The following is a 22,059-nucleotide window of genomic DNA, read 5'->3' as shown; positions in this document are numbered from 1 at the left end:
CCCACCATCCTAAAAGGCCTGGAGGGGAGGAAGCTGCTTAAAGCAGCGGGACCCTTTTGATATCTAATCCAGCCACAAGCCTAGCACAGAGAAGACCAGGCCTGGGGAGTGGAAGTGGGGCCTACTTAGGGAAGGGTCACTAGCTCTAACCACCCGTCATAGTTTGGGATCCCCAGGACTCCAGAGCAGGCAGGCTCAGGAGAATGGTGCATTCATTCATTCATTCGTTTATTCGGTCAGTCATTCTACAGCAGGCGCTTGTAGGGTGCCTGTTGTTTACTAGAAGTAGGGTATCTCTACGAACAGAAGAGCAACCATGATCCCAGGGGCTGCCACACCATTTGGCATTTCAGCAGCCATAAATTAAAAATGGCAAAATAATAAAATTAATCTTTGTACTGTGATTCATTTAACCACACACAGCCAGAAGGTCCCCATTTAATGTGTCCTGGGCAGAGCAGTGGGGATGAGGGCTTTCTTTCCTTTTCTCACATTTCACCAGATCCACTTACAATACTCCAAACTTGCATTTCCAGCAATGACAGCCTGTAAGCACACAGCTCTGGAGGACACACACATGCACACACACACACACACACACACACACACACACACACACACACACACACCAGTCAGCAGCAGCCAGGGTCATAAAACAAGATTGTAAGTGTTGTTGGAGGTACTAAATATGGTGGTCAGATACCCTGAATGAGAGTGGGACCAGCTTGACCCAAAGAGGTAATGGAAGGGGTCTGATGAGCACTTAGAGAGGAGCTTCTGAGGCAAAGCAGTCCTGACCCCCGGGGTGACTGCTCACACCATCAGGGAGGCCAGTGGGAATCATGGAGGTGTGGCCTGGAAGGCTACACTGGACACCCAGGGCTGTGGCTATTTATTTTTTTCAATCATTTTTTGAGACAGGATCTCTCTGTGGCCCAGGCTGGCCGAGAACTTGTGACGAGCCTGCCTCAACCTAGCCAGGGTCTGGATCACAGATTGCAAGCCTGGCTGGCTTTGGGTTTTATGTACACCTAGTTCTTCGGGTTTCTGTCCCAGCATCCCTTCCTCCAAGAAGTCTTCTGGAACTCTAAACTGAACGAGGTGCCACCTCTGAGCCCATCTCCATCCCCTGGGCCTTACTGTCTGAGAGCCTGTGACATTTCAGGCGGTTACTGTGCATCTGTGGTGTGCCCTTCAGGGCCTCCTGCGGGAGATGAGGAAGATATTCCTTGGCCACATGTCTCTGAACAGGAAGTGTCTCGTGCAGCTTGACGAACGTTAAAACTTGATGCTCACAAAGTTCCCTGGTGACCATGATTTCATGGCCCACCAAAATTGACCACTGTCCTGACATAGTGGCTGGGGTATAGAGTACAATGATGTCCGTGTCCTTCTGTGAGCTCCCTCCTCCTGCGCACTCTGTGTCCACACATGTGCTTCAGATGGCCATGTGAAGAGCAGTATTTCTCTGCCAGGGGATTCTCCATCCATGGCCATCTTATGTTCACAGACTATCTTCTGATAGTTGGCTATTATGAATGAAACTACAATGCACATTTTCGTGTGTCTTGCTATGGACATGTGCTCGCAGTCTCCATTGCTTGGGTGAACAGTTAGCAGAGTCCACAGGTCTGCCCACAAGCCTGAGTAGGAGTGAGGGATGACTTTGCATGACCACAGCAGCTATGCATCTCCTGAGTGGCCATGCTAAGTGGTCCCTTCTCCCACTCAGGTGACAGTGCCACCATTGCTGCTGCACTGTGCCTTCAAGCACCTGTAGCCACAATGTCTTAAAGACATTTTAAAGGAGAAAGAAGCCTGACTATGCACAGGTTCTGCATGTGCAACCACGTCTGGTGCCATCCTGACCCAGTGACCTTAGTTCTATTATCATGTCCTACTCCACCAGGAGCCAAGGACAAGCCAAAGGGAAGCAACTAGGCCAAGATCATAGTGGTCCAGCCTCAACTTCCAAGTTACTGCCTACCCAGTGCACTACATAGACATGAAGGAATGTGTGGGTCCAGGAAACAAACCACTTATAGAAGGGCACAGACACTGTTGACTTGCATGACCGTTATTCAGCATGCCACAAGGACTGCTGCAAATCTGAGGTCAGCCTAAGCTAAAAGAAGCAACACACCTGAAACCTCTCATTCCACATTCATCATCCCGACTGACCTGCCTGGCCCAGCCTCTTGGAAGGCAGGAAAATGGTACTTAGTTTCTGGCTTGCTTGCCATCTTTTTCCTCTCAGATTTATGCCCCTCCTCCAGGTCTCCATCCTTACTTGAAGCCCAGGCATCCCCCACTGCTTCATATAGGGTCATGGAGTGGGCACATCTGTGGAGGAAATGCATCAAAATACTGTCTCTGGGCCCTGCTTTTCACAAACCTCACCCAGCAGGCTAAGAGCAGAGGGCTGCTGTAGCCTGCACATTAGGGAAGGTGGTGTGCAGGCCTGGAGGTGGTTTTGGAAACCAGGGAAGGAATCACAGCAGAGGAGGTGAAAGACTCCCTCCCTGGCACTGGCCCCAGTGCATCCCGAGGGGTTGTGCTTAATGGCTGCTATCACTTGCAAAGCCATTTCACCACCTGTAGTTGGGCTCACCTCCTGTGACTGCTCTGACTGCATGCAGACTGGTGCTGGACAAGGACATTGGGGAATGAGGGAGGCAAGAGCTCTGGAGACTCCTGTGATGGCAACATCCTAGAGCAAGCAGTGGACAGAGTGGAGAGACCGGACCTGTGGGACATTCCTTTGAGGAGCATCACGGTGTTTCCAAGGTTGGCTATCATGGCAGGTCCCTGGAGCTTGGTAGCTATGACTGAGCACTGAAGACCTAGCTCAGCTCCCTGACTGTCTCTGGGACCTTGCACCTCAGTTTCTTTACTCACTATATCCAGTACTCAGAGCTTGGAGAGGAGCGGGGAGAGACTGGGACTCAGGCGAGTTCAAACCCAACCTGGGCCCTCAGGGAAGTTGCCTCATTTCTCAAAGCCTCTCTTTCATCCACTAGGGTTGGGGAATCTTGAAAGTTGAGAGAGTCCAGGGGCAGAGGACATCTTTCACAGATCCTCCAGGAGTAGAATTATAGGTCAGGGCTCCCTCTCCTGCTCTATGTTCTTCTCAGAAACAATCGGAAGTGTCTGACCACACGACAAGCATCCAAACGTTTTCCTACAATACAGAGACCCATATAGGAACTGCCATGTGTCCCAATAGAGCCGAGGCTTTCCCTCTAACAGCACTGAGCCTTGGCTTCCCAGTTGCACACTGGACCTGGGAAGGTGGCTGTGAGGCTGTAAGTGGCTGTGTATTATTGCACACACAAGGATAGAGTTAGCGCATGGGAGGAGTCTCTGACACACCCATGTCAAGTGTTACCACCCATGGATTAACTAGACATCAGGACCTGCCAGCACTGCTTCAAAGTTGCTATTGTTCCACAGCAGAGAGGATGACGGCTGAAGAGATTAGGTGTCGATGAAGGACAGGGGCATGGCCCTGGCATCCAGGCCTTCCTCCTCTGTGGTATGGATCGGTGCCACACTGGAACAGGGCCACCTGCTAGGCCCCACAGGCTTGAGAAACGCTGGCCTTCTGGCCAGCCTCTGCACACAAAGATGTGCATGTGCCAAACTTAAGGGCAGCCAGACCCATCTGTCCTCAGCTCCTACATTCAGACTTGTAGTATGTGGGTACAAGTGTTGTGACATATGTATACACCCAGAGTATGGAGTCACAGACACTAGGCCAACACCCGGATGATCTCTAGGGCTGAGCAACACTGGGTCATAGGAAGTGTCCAATATGCATGTTTTTCAAAGATGTGGCTGGTTTTGTATGATCTTTACGTTCTAGCAGGTTATAGTAATTCTCAGCATCAATTTAATATACACATTTAACTTAGCTCTGTTAAATGTCCATTTAGAGTAAAAAGAGTCAATTTAACTATCATGGTAGAGCACTTGCCTGGCTTGTAGAAAGAAAGAAACATATACATACACACACACACATACACACACACACACAGACACACACACACACACACAACCCCAAGAAAAGTGATGGTAGACAGAGGAGAGGCACAGAGCACTCTGTCCAGGGTGTGTGTCAGTGGGCTGCAGTCGGGGAGTACCTAGATGCAGACACAGGCAAACACTATAGACACAAGGCCCCTCTTACACATGGCCTCTGGTGTTAATGCCGACTCCAGATCCCAAAGCCTCAGTACACAGTCAGACCTTCATACTCTCCACGATGCCCAGCCACGCCCTGGCCCACAGACACCTGCTCACATTTCTTGCAGTCTCAAAGCCCCACTTGAGCTAGCATCTTTTTTATGCCAGATATTGTCCATGCACTCCCTCTGATGCCATTCACATAAGCTTTGCAGCCTGCTAAGATTGGTACTGGCATTGTCTGTGGTGCTGGTGAGGAAAACAAGGCTCCCGTTGGTGCTGTGATTCAACTAAAACACATGGCAAAGAGGAAGAATTGAGCTGAGCCAAGGCAGGCTAGCTGCAGAGCTCAAGTGTCAATCCTAGCTTGTGACCTGATGTGTCCTAGTATGCCCTGATGTGCCCTGGTGTGCTCTAATGTCCCCTGATATATCCTAGTGTACCCCTGATGTGCCCTAGTATGCCCCTGATGTGCCCTGGTGTGCCCCTGATGTGCCCTAGTGTGCCCCTGATGTGCCCTGGTGTGTCCCTGATGTGTCCTGGTGTGCCCCTGATGTGCCCTGGTATGCCCCTGATGTGCCCTGGTGTGCCTTGATGTGCCAGTCAGGCCACTCTGAACCTCAACCTCCCTGTCTGGGAAATACTGACAGCCACTTCCTCAGCTGTAAGGACTAACAGAGGTAACATGAAGAGAATCCTAGGGGGTGCAGGCTTCACATGAATAGAGACATTTTCAGGTTAAAAAGTCCTGGGGCACAGTGCTGAAGCAGTGGGATGACCTTCTGTCCCTGTTGTGCCCTGGTATGCCCTGATGTGCCCCACACACAGTGGGGTGACCCCACTTGTCTCTCCCATGGTCTCTAGATGAACAAGAGCAAGGAAAACATGGAGAGTAGCTAAGTAAATGCTCCACAGGTGCCTCACTCACCCCAAGGCAGAGCCAGGGGCACTTCAGACCCCAAGCTGGTCCTAGACCCTAAAACTTATCACAGGGGACCAAAAACCACACGTTCATTGGCTACGGAACGAGACAGAAACACTGAATGTGTATAAGGGTCATCCTTCTGTTTATTGCTGAGGCCTACCAGACCTCGTACTTTCTCCTGGTCACAGGAAGTAACCATTGGTGGCAGGCCAGGCCCATCTGGCTCACATCTGGGTGCCTCTGCTGGTTCAGAACAATGGCAGATGAAGGCAGGTGGCAGAGTCTTGCATGGTCATTCCATCTTCAAGCCCAGCACCAGGGCACCCTGATGGGAGAGAAGAGCTGGGTGAAGAGGGTTCTGGGAGTAGCAAAGGGGGTCATCCAGGCTAAGGAACAGATGGAACCAGCCATGGCCGGGAGATGGAACGCAACACTGTATAAGCAAAGGCCTTGTGACCTGGAAGGTCCCTTTGCCCTTCTGAGCCTGAATTTTCTCAACTATCAAATAGGAACACAGCCTGCAACCTCCTGGAGTAGAGCAGGGGCCATGTGAGAAATGTCCACTTAACACTCCAGGCACAAAGCCTGACATGCAAAAGAGAGACTTGTATTTATTGAGCACTTACTGTATGCCTCCGGGCTCATTGTCTCAGAAAATCAGGACAGCTCTATGAGGTTGATGTTCACACTCTCACCGCACCCCCTCCCACATTTAAAAGGGGGCATGGGCAAACCTAGAGGGTGAAGTATCTTTGTGCAGTCCTAGTTCCTCATACACACATACACATAATTCTTCAGGCCCAGAACAAGTTCCATCTTGTTCTGGGCCTGAGGGATTACAGTGATGACCCTCTGCCTTCCCCCACCTCCTCCCTCCAATTGGCCAGAGGCCAGTTCTTACTGATCACCCATTGACTCAAAGTGTTCATTGAGGTGGCTTCCCCCAGCCTCTCCCTCACCTCTACTATGTCCAACTCAGCCAGGTTGTAATTGCTAGCCAGAAGGTCTGGGAGCGGAAGCCCAACATGGAGTACATCTGAGAAAGAGATAGAGGGAAAGTCATCTCAGCCCAGCTGCTTGGCAATTAATAAAGATGCTATGTAGAGATGAGTGGGAGAGATTGATGTAGGAATTAGTGCGGTGATCAATCCATGATGTATGCTGGCTACACAGGCAGAGAGCACCTATCTGCCTTGTATTTGTATCACAGGCCAAAATCTCACTCATGGTGGGAGGCCGGGGGGTCAGAGCCCAAATAATGAGATGGGCTTTTGTCTCCAAGAAGGTGACATTAAGACTACATTGGCCTTGATGTTTAGGCATTAGTCATCTACTCCCAGGACTTTGGGACCACAGAGGTGAAAGCCCCCTTTGGTGAAGTGCATCCTGATTCTTGGAGATGCCTCACCATTCACCACAGGGATGTAGGCTTTCTGGAGACAATCAGTGATGAAACCAGTTAACTCCGACTCCTGGAAGAGATAAATGGGAGAATACCCCAACACAGTTGAGCACCCCTCCTCTGCCTACCCTCACCTAGACCTGAAGAACACAAGAAAAGGACATTAAGACAGCAAACAGCTTGTCCAGATAGCCTCAGTTCTGGGGCTAGACCCTGCCTTGCTCCTAATCCCTGTCCAGGTGACATACAGGGCAGATCTCAGTTGGCCATACATCTACCAGCTCTTTGGGCCCTGAATATGACTTATGGCAGCACCTACTCACAGGTTTCCAGGACAGCTCACATATCCACATAGAGTATTTTCTGATGTCATATTAGTATCTGCTGGATTGGCTGCTGTGATAGGGACCCTGTGGCTAAAGACTAATCAAAGTAAGAGCCTGGCCAATCAAGGCCATCCAGGCCACTACCATGCTGATAATCCATAGAGATGACAGGACTCTATCTAAGAAAGAGAACAAGGACTCAGAGATGTTAAGGGCCTTCCCCAAGGTTAGATGGTGTCAGGAACCCCACAGCATGTGAGTGCCTTGCTCTCTTTACTCTGGTTCCATTGTAGGGCTTGTCCCCTGTAGGCTCAGTGTTGCCTTCAGACAGCCAGGCAGAAGCACTTGGGACACTTACCTGGAAATCACCAATTGAAGAAGATTCCCGGGACAGGCTCAATAAACTATGAAGGAGGGAGAGGGGTAGAGGAGGCATGGTTAGCGCTACTGAGAAAAGAGCTCCTCACCTCATAGCCCCCTACAGGTGTCCCTTCTGTAGTCTGCTTCTTGCTGACAGTGACAGGACGGTTGACACATGTCATTACCTCTCATTCTGTCCTCACAGAGGCCCTCCTGAATGACCTCTCATGAACTCTGCTCTTCCCAACTCTGGATTCTTGATCATGTCCACAACTCCATTCACACAACCCAACAGGCCAGACTCGGATCCTTGAAGGACACGAGGAAGTCTTTCCCTTCCCCTCTCCAACACAGTTCCCAGAAGACACTAACACACACCAGCACCAGGACAGGCCAAGGTTGGTCAATTGGATTCTGTATGCCCACATCCCCATCTCAGCAGAAGAACCATGGATCTCCACAGACATTTCTGGCCAGCCACATGTGCAAACAAACCCCAGAAGAGACAACAGTCCAGGACCAGGCCACCCAGTCTATCACTTGGTAAGAATGACTGGTCTAGGCTTGCCCACATGACCCAAACTAGACTCCAAAGCCTTGGTGACTATGAAAACTACTGGACCAGGACACCTCTTGCTGTTGGGTCCCTTTACTACCGAGTGGGGAGGAGCTGCTTGAGAATCTAACCAGCAGAGAGCTCCGCAGAAAAAGGGAAGGAGGGATCCAGAGTATTGAGAACTTCATGGGCCTGGATCCCACCATGCCTGAAGCAAACAAATAGCTTTACATTACATAAGCCAAAAGTTTACCTCTCAAGCTGTAAGGCAGTTCCAGTTAGAACTCTGCCTCTTGCCATTGAAAGAATCCTGACATAATTCAAGTCAGATGAATTACTGAGACCAGAACAGGAATCAGTGAGTGGCTGGGTAGAACCAGGCATAAGGAGTCCTTCTCCCCAGAGTGTAGGGATAAAGCTGGATATGGAAGTGAGGTATACGGCCAGTGCTTCACTAGGAAAAGCACATAGAGCTAAAGATGCCCTGGAGGAAGTAGCATTTAAGCTGGGCCATCACTCATTTGGAAGAAATTATGAAGGCCTATGGGGAAGACCATGGTCCAAAACCAAATTCACTGAAAAAAAAAAAAAAACCAAAACAAAACATAGTGGAAGAATGAGGGCAGAAGATTTGAGAAGGGCTCTGAGTGTCAAGCTAAAATTTAAGATAAGACCATGGAGGCAGTGTGTAGCCATTATTTGGGGTTCTAGAGCAGGCTACATGACCAGTGCAGCCTGGTGGTGTGGACCAGAGTGGGTGAATCTGGGTAAAAACCTGGAGTTGGAATCCAAGAGGTGTCACCAGAATGGACAAGAGGAAAAGTAGACAATGGCCATTGGCATATGGTGACGGAGGCATGAAGATGCACTTATCCACCAGTTTGTGTCGTAGATGGTATGGAGGGGTTGAAGGGTATGAGGTTGTGAATAGGGCCAGGGCTACCATGGGGATGCCATCCTGGGACCAAAAGCTCCTACCTGTCCAGAGAGGTGGCCATCTGCAGCCGATTCTCATGCACTGAGTAGTGGATTTCCAGTCCAATGTGCTGGCATGGGGGAAGGAGGGAAGGTGATGAGTCCTTCATTGTTGCCTCTACTTCCTGTCCTGTCCTGGGACCGAGCCCAGCAGCCTCTTCACACCCCTAGCCCAGCATCTTTGTCTCTCCTTGTCCTGGATCAACATGAACTTTCATGAGCACCTGGCCCACGGTTAAGGTTTGCACATGGTCATAACTGTTCTGGGCCTCTGTCCTCTGTTCAGGGTATTCCCAAGCTCCTCAACATCAGCTCCTCTCCTGCATAGCTACTGTTCAACCTTCAAATATCTCAGCCAGGGCTGCCTGTGGGGTTTCTTTGGGCTTCCACAGCTCTCCTGGAGCAGACTTTACTGTCCTTAGGGGCTGAGGAGGATTGGTGGGAGAAAGGAGGTAACCTGTCATACAGGAGGTCAGGTCCCTCCATTTGTGTCTCGACTCTGAACTAAAATCCTAGCACCCTCTAGCCTGAAGTGTCCCCAAGGTGAGAGTGGCTACCAATGGGTCTCACTCACAGTCTCCAGGCGGAAGAGTGACTTTGGGTGCTTGCCATGTCTACGCGCTGCGAACATCTCCAAGCTGCTATGGAGGTGCATTAGGCTCTTTCCAGCCTTCATGGTAACCTTGGGGGGGTTGTTTATCTTGACCTTGATCAGCAGACGCTTTGGTTTGTGGTATGTCTTGGCCACCTGCAAAGACCAAGGCACAGTCTCAGAGCCAGCCCTTGGATTTCAGTCAAACGAAATCCAAAAAGTCTCAGAAAGTGGCTGGTTTCTGCCACAAGTCCAATATGCAAAAGCCTGGGTATGTCTCTTAGGAAACACATATTTTGGCTATTTTTGTGTGTATGCAGGACTCACAAGACACTCAGGCTGAGCTGTCTCTAGGTTGGATCCAAAGAGTGCTCTCTGAAGAGGCTGGCCTGTCTCCACATTGGGCAAAAGGCATGCACATTGAGTAGCTGCCTCCCAAGCCAGTCCCCTCTGCCTGGAAGGAGGAGTGAGCACAGTGGTCACAAGTGACTGGAGCACTCACCTGTGGGATGAAGCCAGCCAGTGTCCTAGTGGTTTGTGGCAGCTTACCAACCTACAAATCAAAGTCAAAGTGGACACTGTGTAAAAGCCAGTTATCCCAGCATCCATCTCTCTGCCTCAGGAAGATGGAGCCCCGGAGTCTCCCTTCACCTGCACACACAACTCTGTGCTCAGGTAGGGGAGGAACCTCCAGTGCCAACCATAGTTTATACACCCCAGTGCCCGTGGCTCCCGACCAAGATCAAACGCTGAGAAGAAAGTTGAATGGAAAAGCAGGAAGATAAATGGGAAAATGGCCAGGTGTGATGGGTGGCAAGTTTATAGACAGGTGGGCAAACGGAAGGGGGGACAGAATACAGATGCGTGACAGAATGGGGGACAGTGGGTAGATATGTGGATGGAAGTGTGGCAGAAGACACCTGTGTGGGTAACCGTGAGTCAGATGAACTGCTGAGGGGGAACCAGACGGTGCTAGGAAGAAAATGGATTGGTGACCAGTGAGCCAATGAGTGGCTGGTGAGGGGCAGGGTGATGAGATGGTGGACTGGGGCAATGGAGGCAGGAAAGATGCACAGGTGGGTAGGGTGGATCCTGGCTGGGTGAACCTGTAAGTGGCAGAAAGGACAATGGCCAGATGTGCGTGTTAATGATGGTATAGAAACACAGTTATCCACCAGCCTGTGTGACGAGGGGTAGAATGATGTGAGGTGGGTAATCGAGCCAGGTGGTGAAGACACAGAGCCTGAGAAACATGGGGGCAGGGCGGGGATGGCTGGGGGGGGGGGAGGGTAAAACCTCTTGCTGCACAAACTTTGACCTGATGATTCTAGGCCCTGGAACCCCCGGTGGAAGGAGAAAATCAACTTCAAAAAGTTGTCTTCTGGCCTCCACATGTACACTTTTTTTTTTAACTTTGAAGAAAAGAAATGTAGGTGAACCACTAAACAGTTGGTTGTATGGAAGGTCAGATATGCACATGGTTAGACCCAGATCACATGGGCAGAGGAGTGAGTGGTAGGCAGGGGTAACGCCATTGAAGCCCCAAGCAGCCCCACATCTCCAGCGCCAGTTCTGCATCAGGTGCACCAGGCAGGCAGAACCTGGCACCCCAGGAGCAGAAGCAGGTGGGGCATGGTGGTGGCTCACCCTCCTGTCCTTGAGGTTCACTTCCAAGGATTTCTGCAGAAGGGCCAGCTCGGCTGTGAGGAAGGTGGCTGAGAGCAGCATCTGTGAGTCCTTGGCTGGGCCCTCGGGGAACTCTGGGGCTGACGCATTAGTGTCAAGCTGGATAAGTTGGCCTCCCTGAAGCTGCACCACAGGCTAGGGGACAATAGGAAGCCACATGGGAATGAAGGCAGGGCAAGCTTGGTTCTCCAACCACTGAGGCTCAAGTCAGACCTCAAGCCAGCAAGGCATAGTTAGAGCAGAGCAGGTGGGTGGGTGTGGCTTGAGAGGACAAGAGCATCGGTCACTAGGTCCCTGGCAATTTCTCCTAAGAGCATTTAGGTCACCTTAGTGGCTCTGACTCTGGCTTGGGCCATTTGTGCAGACTGTGACCACATCATTCTCACAAGCAAGGAGAGCAGGCCCAGCATGGCAGGAAGAAGACCATGATGGGAGGCGGAACTTCCTAGACCCTTTCATCTACATCCTTGCAAAATGCATCTTCTGTCACCTAGGGCTTGCTCACAAGTGAGTACTGAACTCTGCCACTAACTCACTGCAGAAGCCTCTGTAAGCCTGGTCTCTTCCCAGTTTCAGTGTCCCCATCTATACAGTGGCAGGCATAGCCATGCTCTGAGAGACACACATAGTCCTGCAACAAATGAGACTGAAGCCACCAGCCCCAGCAGCCTCTCCTCAAGCAGAGTGAGGGTCCTCATAGCAAGGCTTCTACTAACCACCTCCCAGCCACCTGTCAGATAGAAGCAGTCACTACATCCCCAGCCTGAGCTTGGTGCCCTGGGGACCCTCGCTACTTACACTAAAGTCCACCTGGATGTGGCTAGCTGTAGCGGCTGGTGGAGATGTCAGGGCATATTTGACAGTGCCCATCTGGTCCACGGGCATGGGGTCTGTGGAGAAGAGGTTCCACTCAGATAGCCACCAGCCCATCTGGCAGCTAGAAAAGCCAGAAGTAGCCACTGCTCCTGAGCCCACCTGTCCCTCTGTGTGACCCAAGAAGTGGCATAGACCTTGGTAAACTATTGTTCTGCTGACCCAGACTCCAGCATTCACCAGAGCCCTTGCAATAGTGATAATACATATGAGATGGGATTTGTGGGTGTCCATACACAAGTGAATGGTGGCTGGTGGAAGTGAAGTGACTCCTCTCAGACCCCACTGCTGAGGACACTCAGACAGGGAGGGAATTTATCAGGTCCAGCCATTAGGGTTTCCCTTTTCACACCCTGGGGTCCATGTGGACCCCAAATGGTAAAGACAGCAGGCATCTTCAGCAAAGGACTCAGGAATGCCCAGTCAGGACAACTCATCAGGTCATGAGGTCTGGGGTTATGTACAGAGCGACTGCCATGGAACTCAGATGAAGAAATAAAAGGACACTGGCACCCCTTGGGGTTTCAGACTTCTCATCTGGATAGTGTGGGGTGCCATGATCTCAGCCCTCTTGTCCTGGAGACAGTCTGGAGCAGCCAGATGAGTGGGAGGGCATGGCCACTGGAATCTGGCTAATCTGAGATCCTGTGTGGAAGAGGGATGTCCTCACCAGTCAAGTTGGTCCATTTATTGTTCACATATACCAGGACAGCATCAATGGCGGGACACATCTGCAAGCAAAGAAGGCACCAGCCTAAGTGGTTTATATATACCAGGGGGCTCCACAGTACTCCACAGGGAATCCTGAGAACCCCAGCAGGGGTCAGGGCAGGAGGCAGGGACCAGGGGGAGCTGAGGCCCAAGTCATGTGAGTATCAACACCAGAGCCTGGATTAGAATCCAAATGATTTCACTGTGTGCAAAATTACCAAGGATTCATGTCCTTGGACTGGCCATCTGAGCAGTGTTGAATACACATGTTGTGCTGCCGCTGCCTATGCTCGTGCCTGTGCCCGTGCCTGTGCCCGTGCCTATGCTCGTGCCTGTGCCCGTGCAGACATCACTAGATGATCATTATACTTCTTCCTCCTGAGCCAGCCACACACTCTGAACTCTTAGTCACTATCAACACATCAAGATCGCTGATAAGAGCAAATTCACTGGCTACGCTGGCCACAGCAGTCCTACCAAGAAGGGATAAAAGCTTGCTCAGGGCTACTCACCAGGCCAGGGAGGACTTTGCGCAGGGTACTGTCCACAAACTTGTTGATAGCCTTGCTGATACACAGGCATGGGGGACCAGGTGAACAGTGCATCAGAAACACCAAATGGGACAGAGGACACAAAGGGACATGGTTATAGGAGTTTGGTGGCTCAGGAAGAGGAATGATGGGAAAGAACAGTGAGGACCACCATGCTCCCCAGACACAGGACCCCTTACTTGTTAGGCATATTGGTTTTCACGCTGACCAGGATGATCTCACAGCCCTCACTCCTGAACATGGGGGTGCCTGTCTCCTCATCTTGCAGAAGCCGATCAGTGGCCGTGATGTTGAGGACCACAATGATCTCCATGTTCCCTCCTGTGAAGCTGGAAGACCAGGCAGGCAGCACTCTGGGTATCTCTACTACTAGGGGTTCTATCCCCACTCTCTTTGCCCATACTCAGAATCTGAGAAAGCAGAGGGCAGGATCTACCCCCACGTGGGAAAAACCAGGATGGGGCCTGCTCACAGCCACACAACCAACCTTTCCATTCCCATTACATCAATTGATGAAAAACGTAGACATCTGAAACACTGCTCAGTTGTAATCCCCTCCCCAGACTCTCCCTAACCTTTTCCCCCACTGCTCAGTCCAATCCCCTCCCCTCTGTGCCCCACTTCACCTAGTTCCTGTCAACACCAAACCCAAGTTTACAGTCACCTCAGATCCCAGCACCCACATAATGAACAGCCAGCACTCAATGATTACATCTGGCAAGGGTGAGACAAGGGGACAGTCTCCTCCCCCCACTTCTCCACTCCCACACCAACCTCTTGCCAGTGATAGTCATGCCTGTGGACACACACTGGAAGATGCCCACTCCAGGTACAAAGTTCAATGTGATAACAGGCTCCAGGACATCCTTTACCTTCATACTGGGAGGGGACACACATGTATAGTGATGAGAACTGAGAAGACAAGAATACGCTCCTCCACCACCTCACTGGGAGGTCTGAGTAAACTTCTAGCCCAGTCTACTAGGGCCTTCTAAAATGTAAACCAAAGGCTTGAACACGAAATGATCTGTGTACAGGAACCCTCAAGTGTGAAGTGAGACGCATGGCTGACTCTGTGTGACCTTAAGCTATGCTCTTTCCTTCTTTGCCTCGATTTCCCCATCAACAGATTAGGAAAGTTGGATTGGATCCAGGTTTCTCAACAGTGTCACCTTTGATATTCAGAGCTTAGTACCAGCTCTGGCTCCTGTCAACATAGACCCCAAGTCATGTATAGTAACAGTGTTGTTCTTCCCCTTTGCAAACCGTTGCAAACTGAGACAACAAAATGTGTCTCTGGGCATTGCCAAATATCCCCCCAGAGACACAGCCAACTCTGGCTCAGAAATATCATTTGAGAATCAGGATTACAAAGGTGTGGCACGTATACCTCCACCTTCCCATCTGGGCTAATTAGACATTGCTAATCTATTCTATTCCTGCTAAATCCAGATCGTGCCTCTGAACCCTCCCTAGGACAGCAGTCCAGGCAGCCCCAACCAGGCACAATGGTGCCAGCAGGGAGCCTGTTCTTCCCGTTACTGGATGACTGTAGACATCTTTCCAGCTCTACCATTTAAAAAATTGTTTTTCCATTTAATGTCATGTATATTCATTCAGTGAGCTCACTTTTCTCTGTGAATGACTCCAGGCAGGAATGGCTCCCAAAGCAGACTGAGGAGTCCCAGGATAATGCAGGAGAAATGCTTGCTTCACTAAGTTCCCCCACCCCCACCTCATCCTCCCTGTGCTCCGCCCCCTGCTTACTTGCTGAGGCCTTTAATGGCCTTTCCCCCTGCCTGTGGATTGCTAGCCTCAGCGGCCATCTTCTCCATGATATCGCTCTCCTTCATGGCACTCTGGACCTCTGGAGGGGAAAGGGTGACAACAGACTCTCAGCCCGGTTTCTACTGCTCTTCTGTCCTTCAACAATTTCTCTGGCATCCTGGCCACGTATGGCTACTTCCAGCCACTGAGCCCAACAAAGCAGGAGACCAGAGGTGAGCCACAGGCCCAGCTCCTGACCTTTCCCAGCCTGGTGGGAAGTGACAGAGTGACAACAGCCATCAAAGAGAAGCACAAGAACCACATGAAGAGTTCAGACAGGAAGGGGACAATGGCCAGGAGAAGGTAGTAAATATCACCTGGCCCTTGGAGGAAGAATGGGGATCTTTACTGGAAGTGAAGAGACACGGAGTGAGCAGGTCAGGCAGAGTGCACAGCATGGACAAAGATGAGAAAGAAGACAGGTCGGCCAGGGAAGCGGTGGCATGAGACAGTGGGGGTTGGGCTTGGGAGCACTGAAGCAGGGCTAGGTGGGAAGAGAGAGAAGGAAGAGAAGAAGGAGGGGGAGGGGCAGGGAACAGACCAGGCATAGAGGTAAAAGCATCGGGAAGGGAGTAAGAAGCCTAGCTAAAGGGTAAGGAGGTAGATACAGGAACACAGCCATGGAGGCCTGGAAGGACAGCATAGTGGGTGATTGGAGCTGGTCTTCTGGAAAATGGTCCCCAAAACTGGGGGTTCCAAACCTCAGATGATGTCCTGTTAGAAACCCCTCCAACCCAGATCTCTCAGTCACTGAGCCACCAACCAGGCAGCATACACTAGCTGGTCCGAGGCCCCCAAGACATATACAACAGAGGACTGTCTGGTCTGGCCTTAGTGAGAAAAGATGCACCTAACCCTTGAGAGACTTGAGGCCCCAGAAAATGGGAAGGCCTCGCAGGGTGTGGGGGGTTTGGGGAGTGGGGACAGCCTCTTGGAAACAGGGGAGGAGGAATGGGGTGAGGAACTGTCAAGGGCAGAGCAAGGAGATAATGACTGGACTGTAAAAAAAAAAAAAGATTAAAGATAATTTAAAAAAAAAAAAGAACCCCCCCCCCAATAAAGCCACAGGCTAATTTCCAGAGAGGGAGTAAATACTGAATAAGCCACCATTGACCCCTTGCACCTGAACTCAACTGTTACATGGAGCCAGGCCCAGAGTGGAAAATGAGTCACATAGACAAGGTTACCTCACATGTCAGAAATTGACCATGCCAGGGAAGAGATGGTTGCCTTGATTGTATTTCTCTACATTACAAATACACAAACAACACACACAGGGCACTGGGCTTGCCTGGGGTCACACAGCAAGTTGACAGAGCTGGGATTTGATCCACACCTGTCACCTCCACAGCCCACACATGGCACCAGCCCCTTCCATTAGGGCAAAGAGATTGGAAGGGGACAGGATTTATGACTCTATAGCTAACTTGAGGGAGCTTGGGAAGTTGGCTCATTTTCTCTGGGCCTCCACTTCCCCTTCTGTAGAATGGAACTCTAGGAGCAGTTCACTCTGACTAGATTGGCTTCGTAAATCATAGATGCTTAAGCCCAGCCATCTTGAGAAATCTCTACCTATCACCTGCCCTGTGTGCCCCTGGCCCCAGCCCAGGGCCCATTCACTCACCATGGTTCATAATGTCCGTGCCCAACCTCAGAACCACCCCAGGGTCAGCTCGAGTGCCAGCCAGCAGGCCGCAGAGGAGCAGGCACAGGCACCACAGCATGCCGCCACCTGTGTAGAAGGCCCAGAGTTACTTCAGGGAGTGTATTCTCCCTAAATTCCCGTTTCCTATAGGCATAGAACAATGGCCAGCCCCACACGGAGAGAGTGGGCGGTCAGCTGCAGATTTGTATGCCTTCAAGTGCAGCTGATTGTCCACAGGAGTCCAAGTGCCCACAGTGCTGACCCCACAGGGAAACCCCAACCCATCTGCATCAAGGAATTCACCCTGCAGTGTGCACATGGCCATCAGGTCTCTCGCTTACTCCAGCTCAACCTCACTTATCTCCGAAACCCAAAACCCAACTCAGCCCCTGGGGAACTGGAGGTCCCCTTCTAGCAAGGACAGAAGAACTCTGAAAATTGTCCTCCAGTCCTACCCATCTCACGGGTGGGCATACAGCCCTTCCAAAAGACTTCCATTCCCAGCCCAGAGCTGATGCCACACATTTCACTGGTGGTTCTGAGAGAACCTGAGGTTCCCTGAGGTTCCCTGAGACATAGTCTTGCCAATAGGGAAACTGAGAGACACACAGGCCTCATAGCAAGAATAGCAAGCTGAGTAATGGTTTCCTATCTGGGTCCCTCAGTGTTCTTGAGAAATCCACACTCTACATCAGCCCTCCAGGAATCCTGCCCTCTACTTACCAACGCCTGAAGTTCTCCCAGCCGAGGCCAAGTATGTAGTTCTGGTTTGAGCTTTAACTGAAAGGAATCAAGGAGAGGCCACACAGCTGGCCTGTGTCTACCTGGAGAGGGAAGTGCCATCTGGAGTCACTACAACACATCAACCCACGGCTTTCCTGACCCCCAAGCAAACCTCTGCTAAGCAAACCTTCCCAGCCCAGGTATAAGCTTATATTCATTCATTTATTCATTTGTGTGTTTGTTCAATTATTTGTTAATTCATTCATTAGCTCATCTATTCACTTCTATGTTCCTTTGGTCATTCATTCATTTATCCATTCATTTGTTTGTCTAGCCATTCATCTATTCATTCATTCTTTCATTCACTCTTCTGTCCAATCATTCATTCACTCATACCTTAGTTTGCATATTTATTCATTTATCCATCCATTCATCCATTCAGTAATTTGCTCATTCATTTCTTCACTCATACATTAGTTCAAACATTCATTCATTTATTCATCCATTCACCCATCCAGCTCTTGCTTATGGCATACTGATGCAAGGTGGCCCCAGCAGACAGTCCTGCTGTTGTGGATCTGAAAATCTGGAGAGCACGTTGATGAGAAAGGTTAGCATGACACTGGGATCAGAAAGGCTGCTAAAGAGCCTGGGAGCCAGAGGATGAGATGAGGCAGAGTCTGGGCAGAGGCAGAGCAGTCCTTTAGTCCCTAAGTAAACGTGAAATCCATTGCACCCCCACCCCTGGCACATTCTGTCATTTGGGCCCAGGAGTTCCCCAGCCTCTGTGAACCACATGCATGTGCCCCAAGCAGTCTCTCATGGCTGGCAATCTAGGCTCTGTGCAAGGACAAAGGAACTCTGAAAAGTGTCCTCTAATCTCACCCATCCCATGAATGGGCATGCAGCCCTTCCAGAAGACTTTCATTCCCATGCCAGAGCCGATACCACACACTCTACTGGTGGCTCAGACATAGTTTTTTATCATTTTAGAACAAGAAGGCCATGCTGTATTCCCAGGAGACATGCAGATAACAGGATGCTGATTTTTGTTGCACTTTTGCCTGAGCTCTGCCTCCCTTTTACAAACCCTGCCCACAGTCCACCTACCATTTGCCCACCTCAAGGGCTTCTTTCAGCCCTCACCTCCAACACCAGCAAGCTTCTCCTCCACCTGCAGCTGCTTACAGCTTCAAAGACCTCAAACCCAGTAGGAGTCACCTGAAGGCCTATACAGAAGGCCACCTACCATGACACGTCACCTCTGCTGCCCACCCCAGCCATTAAGACCCAAATGAGCTCTCAGCTCTCAGAGCTAAACTTCTCTTCTCCTCTCAGACCTGATGACTCTGCTGCCCACTAGGATACCATAAGCCCTATGTGTTTGAAGGGGCTACCTGTGAGATGAGAGTGTCTGACAGGGGTCAAGGACCTAGATATGAGTTCTACCTCCATTGGCTGAACAAGTGCAGATAAGGTCTTTCTCTTCCTGTAGTCTCGGTTTTCTCGTTTGTAAAATGGCAGTTGTGAATGAGACACTCAGGGAAGAGCCACGGGTAGGGGACTGTTCTTACCTTGCCAAGCTCAGGGAAGGCCTGCAGCTGACTGCCCCCTGCTTCCAGTCCTGTGACGAGGAAACCCTTATATTCAGGAGCCTGATTAGCCGCTTGGATAATTAAGGGCTTAATAAGGGAGAGATAATTATCTAGAGGCGTAGAGAACAGGAGACCCAGGGTTCACATGGGTGTTTGTTCTGTTCCAACATAAATAGCACAGAAGATGAGGCTGGCTGGGGCACCCAGGGGCCGCACTAAGGCCAGTACTAGAGACAGATGTGACTGTCCCAGAGGACATCAGTACCTCTGCTATTCCCTCTCGCTAACTCATATCTTCCTCAAGGTGAAACACACAGTAGGTACACACTCACTACTTTAACCACACTTATTGAGAACCTACTGTGCTCCAGGCCCATTCAGGGCGCTGGGATGACCATCGTGAATAGGATAGTTGGGGTTCCTATCCTGAAATGGACACTGGGCAAGTCACCAGCACAAGTCCACATTATTCCTGAGGGAGGTGAGGCAGGTAGAAGCCAGAGGTATATTACAGATGGAAGGACAAGATGCTATGGGGACTGGAAGACATCTATAGCAGGGATGTTGCTGCTGATGCCTGGGGTGGGGGCGACTATGTCTCTAGTGTCAGGTGCAAAGGTCAATAGACTCTGGCTGGGTCCAGGGCAACTGTCCTGAGATTTCTCCCTCTGGCAGACCTTGAAGAGATAATGATCAAGTCAATTATGCTGAGAGGAATCCTCCTGGAGTAATACAGGTGCCCTGTGCCTCTGGAGGTAGAGATGACTCCAGGGTCACAGGCCTTCAGGTCCCCAGCTTCAACTTAGTTACCAGGAGTTCCTGGGAAGGCCTGTCTTGGGAACACTTCAAAGGTCTCTGTACTTGGTGAGCAATCCAGAGAGCCAATGAGATCTGGTGTTTTCCTGTTCCCTGCTCAGAGAGCCCAGAGTCTGGAGCTTGGCAGAAGCCACTGTGGCCATGTTCACATGGGACCTTGAGTAGAGGAGACCTTCTGAAGTCATGGCAGGGTTGGTACAAGGCAAGCGCCAGCTCCAGGCAGCCTGGCCAGGCTCCACCTTGATCTGCAAGGTACAGATGGCATCTCTGTCCCCACCACTACATACCACCCCACACACAGAGGCCAGGCGGCTCACAGCCTCCTAAGCACATGAACCACCCACTGGCCTCTGTCCAGCCTGGGTACTCAGTAAGAAGTCATTGGGAAGGACAGCGGTGTGAGAAGGCACAGGGAGCCTTTGAGGGGTTAAGGGATCTGAAGCCCAGTCCCAGACGCTGCCATCCCAAGCCATGCTACACCGGCTGATCTCTAAGTCCCTGAGCTGCCAACTTCTCCAACCTAAGAAACATTACGATTCAGAGGGTGACGAGAGACTGCCTCTTGATCAGTTCATCTGGGCCATCCACTCTACGAGTCAGAACTACCCAGTGAAGTAGGCACTTTGGCAATGTCTCCTATTATACAGATAGAGAAACAGGCCAAGCCATTTGCTCAAAATCACACTGGGAGTAAGTAGCCTGGCCAGAGGTTCCCTCTTCATCCAGGAGCTCCAGAACCCAGCCAAGCATCCAAGACCACACCCCACGGATGCTTATCTACCTTTCTGACATCTCTTCACTGTGTTCTCTGCCAGGACCCTTACAACTTGTCCCACTGATGCTCCAAATCCAGTCACCCTTTTCCGGCCAGTGAGATTTTCTCCTCCAGGGAGCCTTCCTGTACTTTTCCTCTCCACCCTGTCAGACTTCTGAAACTCAGCATCATCTTTCTTTCCCCTCAGCAAGGGTGACTCAAGCCCAGCAGCCCCTCTCTGACCCCAGATGGCTCCCGCACACGGCTCCTGCGCACAGACCTGTACAAGCAGTTTACCCCCTGCAACTTATTATGCACCTGCTGCATGCTGAACTCTGGGAAGGGTCACAGTGGAGAATCAAGTATGAAAGAAGTCCCTGCTCATCTACTCCAATAACTATGATCTGCAGCTGAAGGACATCAGAGTGACCTGGAAAAAGGCTTGAGGACTAAAGGACAATATACTGCAGGACCCGTCATCTGTGACTCGGTGAGGCCACATCAGAGCTGGTACCAGAGGATATCAGGCTCTGGCGAGCATAGCCACAGAGAGCAAAGAGGGACAGCAAATCCTCAGAGGAGCTGTGTGAACTCCAGGTTGAAAGTTAAATGGCAACCACGCAGGACAATGGCATGTTTGTTGAGGAACCAGACTGAGCTGCACTCTGCTCCATGGTGGCACGCAGCAGTTTGTCACTGCTCTGCTCTGAGGTGCCCACAGTGCTGAGTGTGGACTCCCCTTTAAAAGGAGTCTGCAGAGCAGGTGCTGAAGGCAGCGCACAGGGAAAGGTGGCTATTGCGTGAGTTGCTGACTAATTGTCAAAGCTGCCAGGTGAGGTAGGCACTTTGGCAGCTTCCCAGTTTTACAGATAGAGAAACTGAGACTTGGAAAGGCCAAGCTTTTTTGCCAGTCACGCAGCAAGTGATTGAAAGAACCGTGAGCGATGCTTTCCTCAGCAACAGGCTCACAACAAGTTCTTTCTGAACCTTACAGTCTCGACCTGCAAAGACCCCTTCTATAGCTTTTCCACATAGACACTAGACACACCTCTCCTCCACCACCCATCTAACCCATCCACTCCAAAGGCCACCATACAGGGTCAGTGCCCAGATCCTCTGTAACTACTCCTTTGTGGCCTGCAAAGCCACAGCCCTCTCCCATGACCTCACTGCCACTTCTCTGTGCCACTTGCCCGTGGGCTCTGAAAAGCTGCCACTGTCTGCTCAGTGCCTGGCAGCTCCCAACAGCTCTGACCTGACCAGCCAAGCAGATGCTTCTGCTCAGGGAGGCAGAGCAAGCCTTCCCCCCAAGGAAACATGAGGTCTTCTGAGTTGGGTGTTCCTTGGTACTTGCTCTCAGCCCCAGAGCACCAAAGGGCCTCCTGTAGATCACATGGCCCCAGTCTCAGCACAGTGGTGAGGCTTCCTGCCGAAAGTACCTGTTGATGTGCTCTGTGGTTCTCTCTCCAAACTGGACTCACCACACTCCCGGCAGCTGGTGCCCAGCAGGACCTGATTGAATACTTACATGATGACACTTAGGGATCCTTTTGGGGA

At 51.0% G+C, this 22,059-nt stretch overlaps 1 protein-coding gene across 1 annotated transcript; it reads right to left on the bottom strand.

The window, feature by feature from the left end:
- Positions 1–5,229: 5,229 nt before the first annotated feature.
- Bpifb6 (BPI fold containing family B member 6) lies at positions 5,230–18,950 on the bottom strand. Its single transcript, XM_034496425.2, has 17 exons — positions 18,912–18,950; positions 17,338–17,438; positions 16,594–16,701; positions 14,910–15,009; positions 13,917–14,021; positions 13,322–13,471; positions 13,104–13,158; positions 12,551–12,611; positions 11,806–11,897; positions 10,969–11,142; positions 9,824–9,874; positions 9,304–9,477; positions 8,733–8,800; positions 7,197–7,242; positions 6,519–6,582; positions 6,070–6,146; positions 5,230–5,435 (listed from the first exon to the last, which is right to left on the bottom strand). The coding sequence occupies exons 3-17, from the start codon at positions 16,691–16,693 to the stop codon at positions 5,403–5,405; spliced, it is 1,350 nt and encodes a 449-aa protein (XP_034352316.1). The 5' UTR covers positions 16,694–16,701; positions 17,338–17,438; positions 18,912–18,950; the 3' UTR covers positions 5,230–5,402.
- Between the last annotated feature and the right edge of the window lie 3,109 nt (positions 18,951–22,059).

Source organism: Arvicanthis niloticus, chromosome 2 (genome assembly GCF_011762505.2).
Source record: "Arvicanthis niloticus isolate mArvNil1 chromosome 2, mArvNil1.pat.X, whole genome shotgun sequence".
Taxonomy (NCBI): Eukaryota; Metazoa; Chordata; class Mammalia; order Rodentia; family Muridae; genus Arvicanthis; species Arvicanthis niloticus.
The sequence above is the reverse complement of the archived record's forward strand: the minus strand, read 5'-3'. Positions and strand labels throughout refer to the sequence as shown.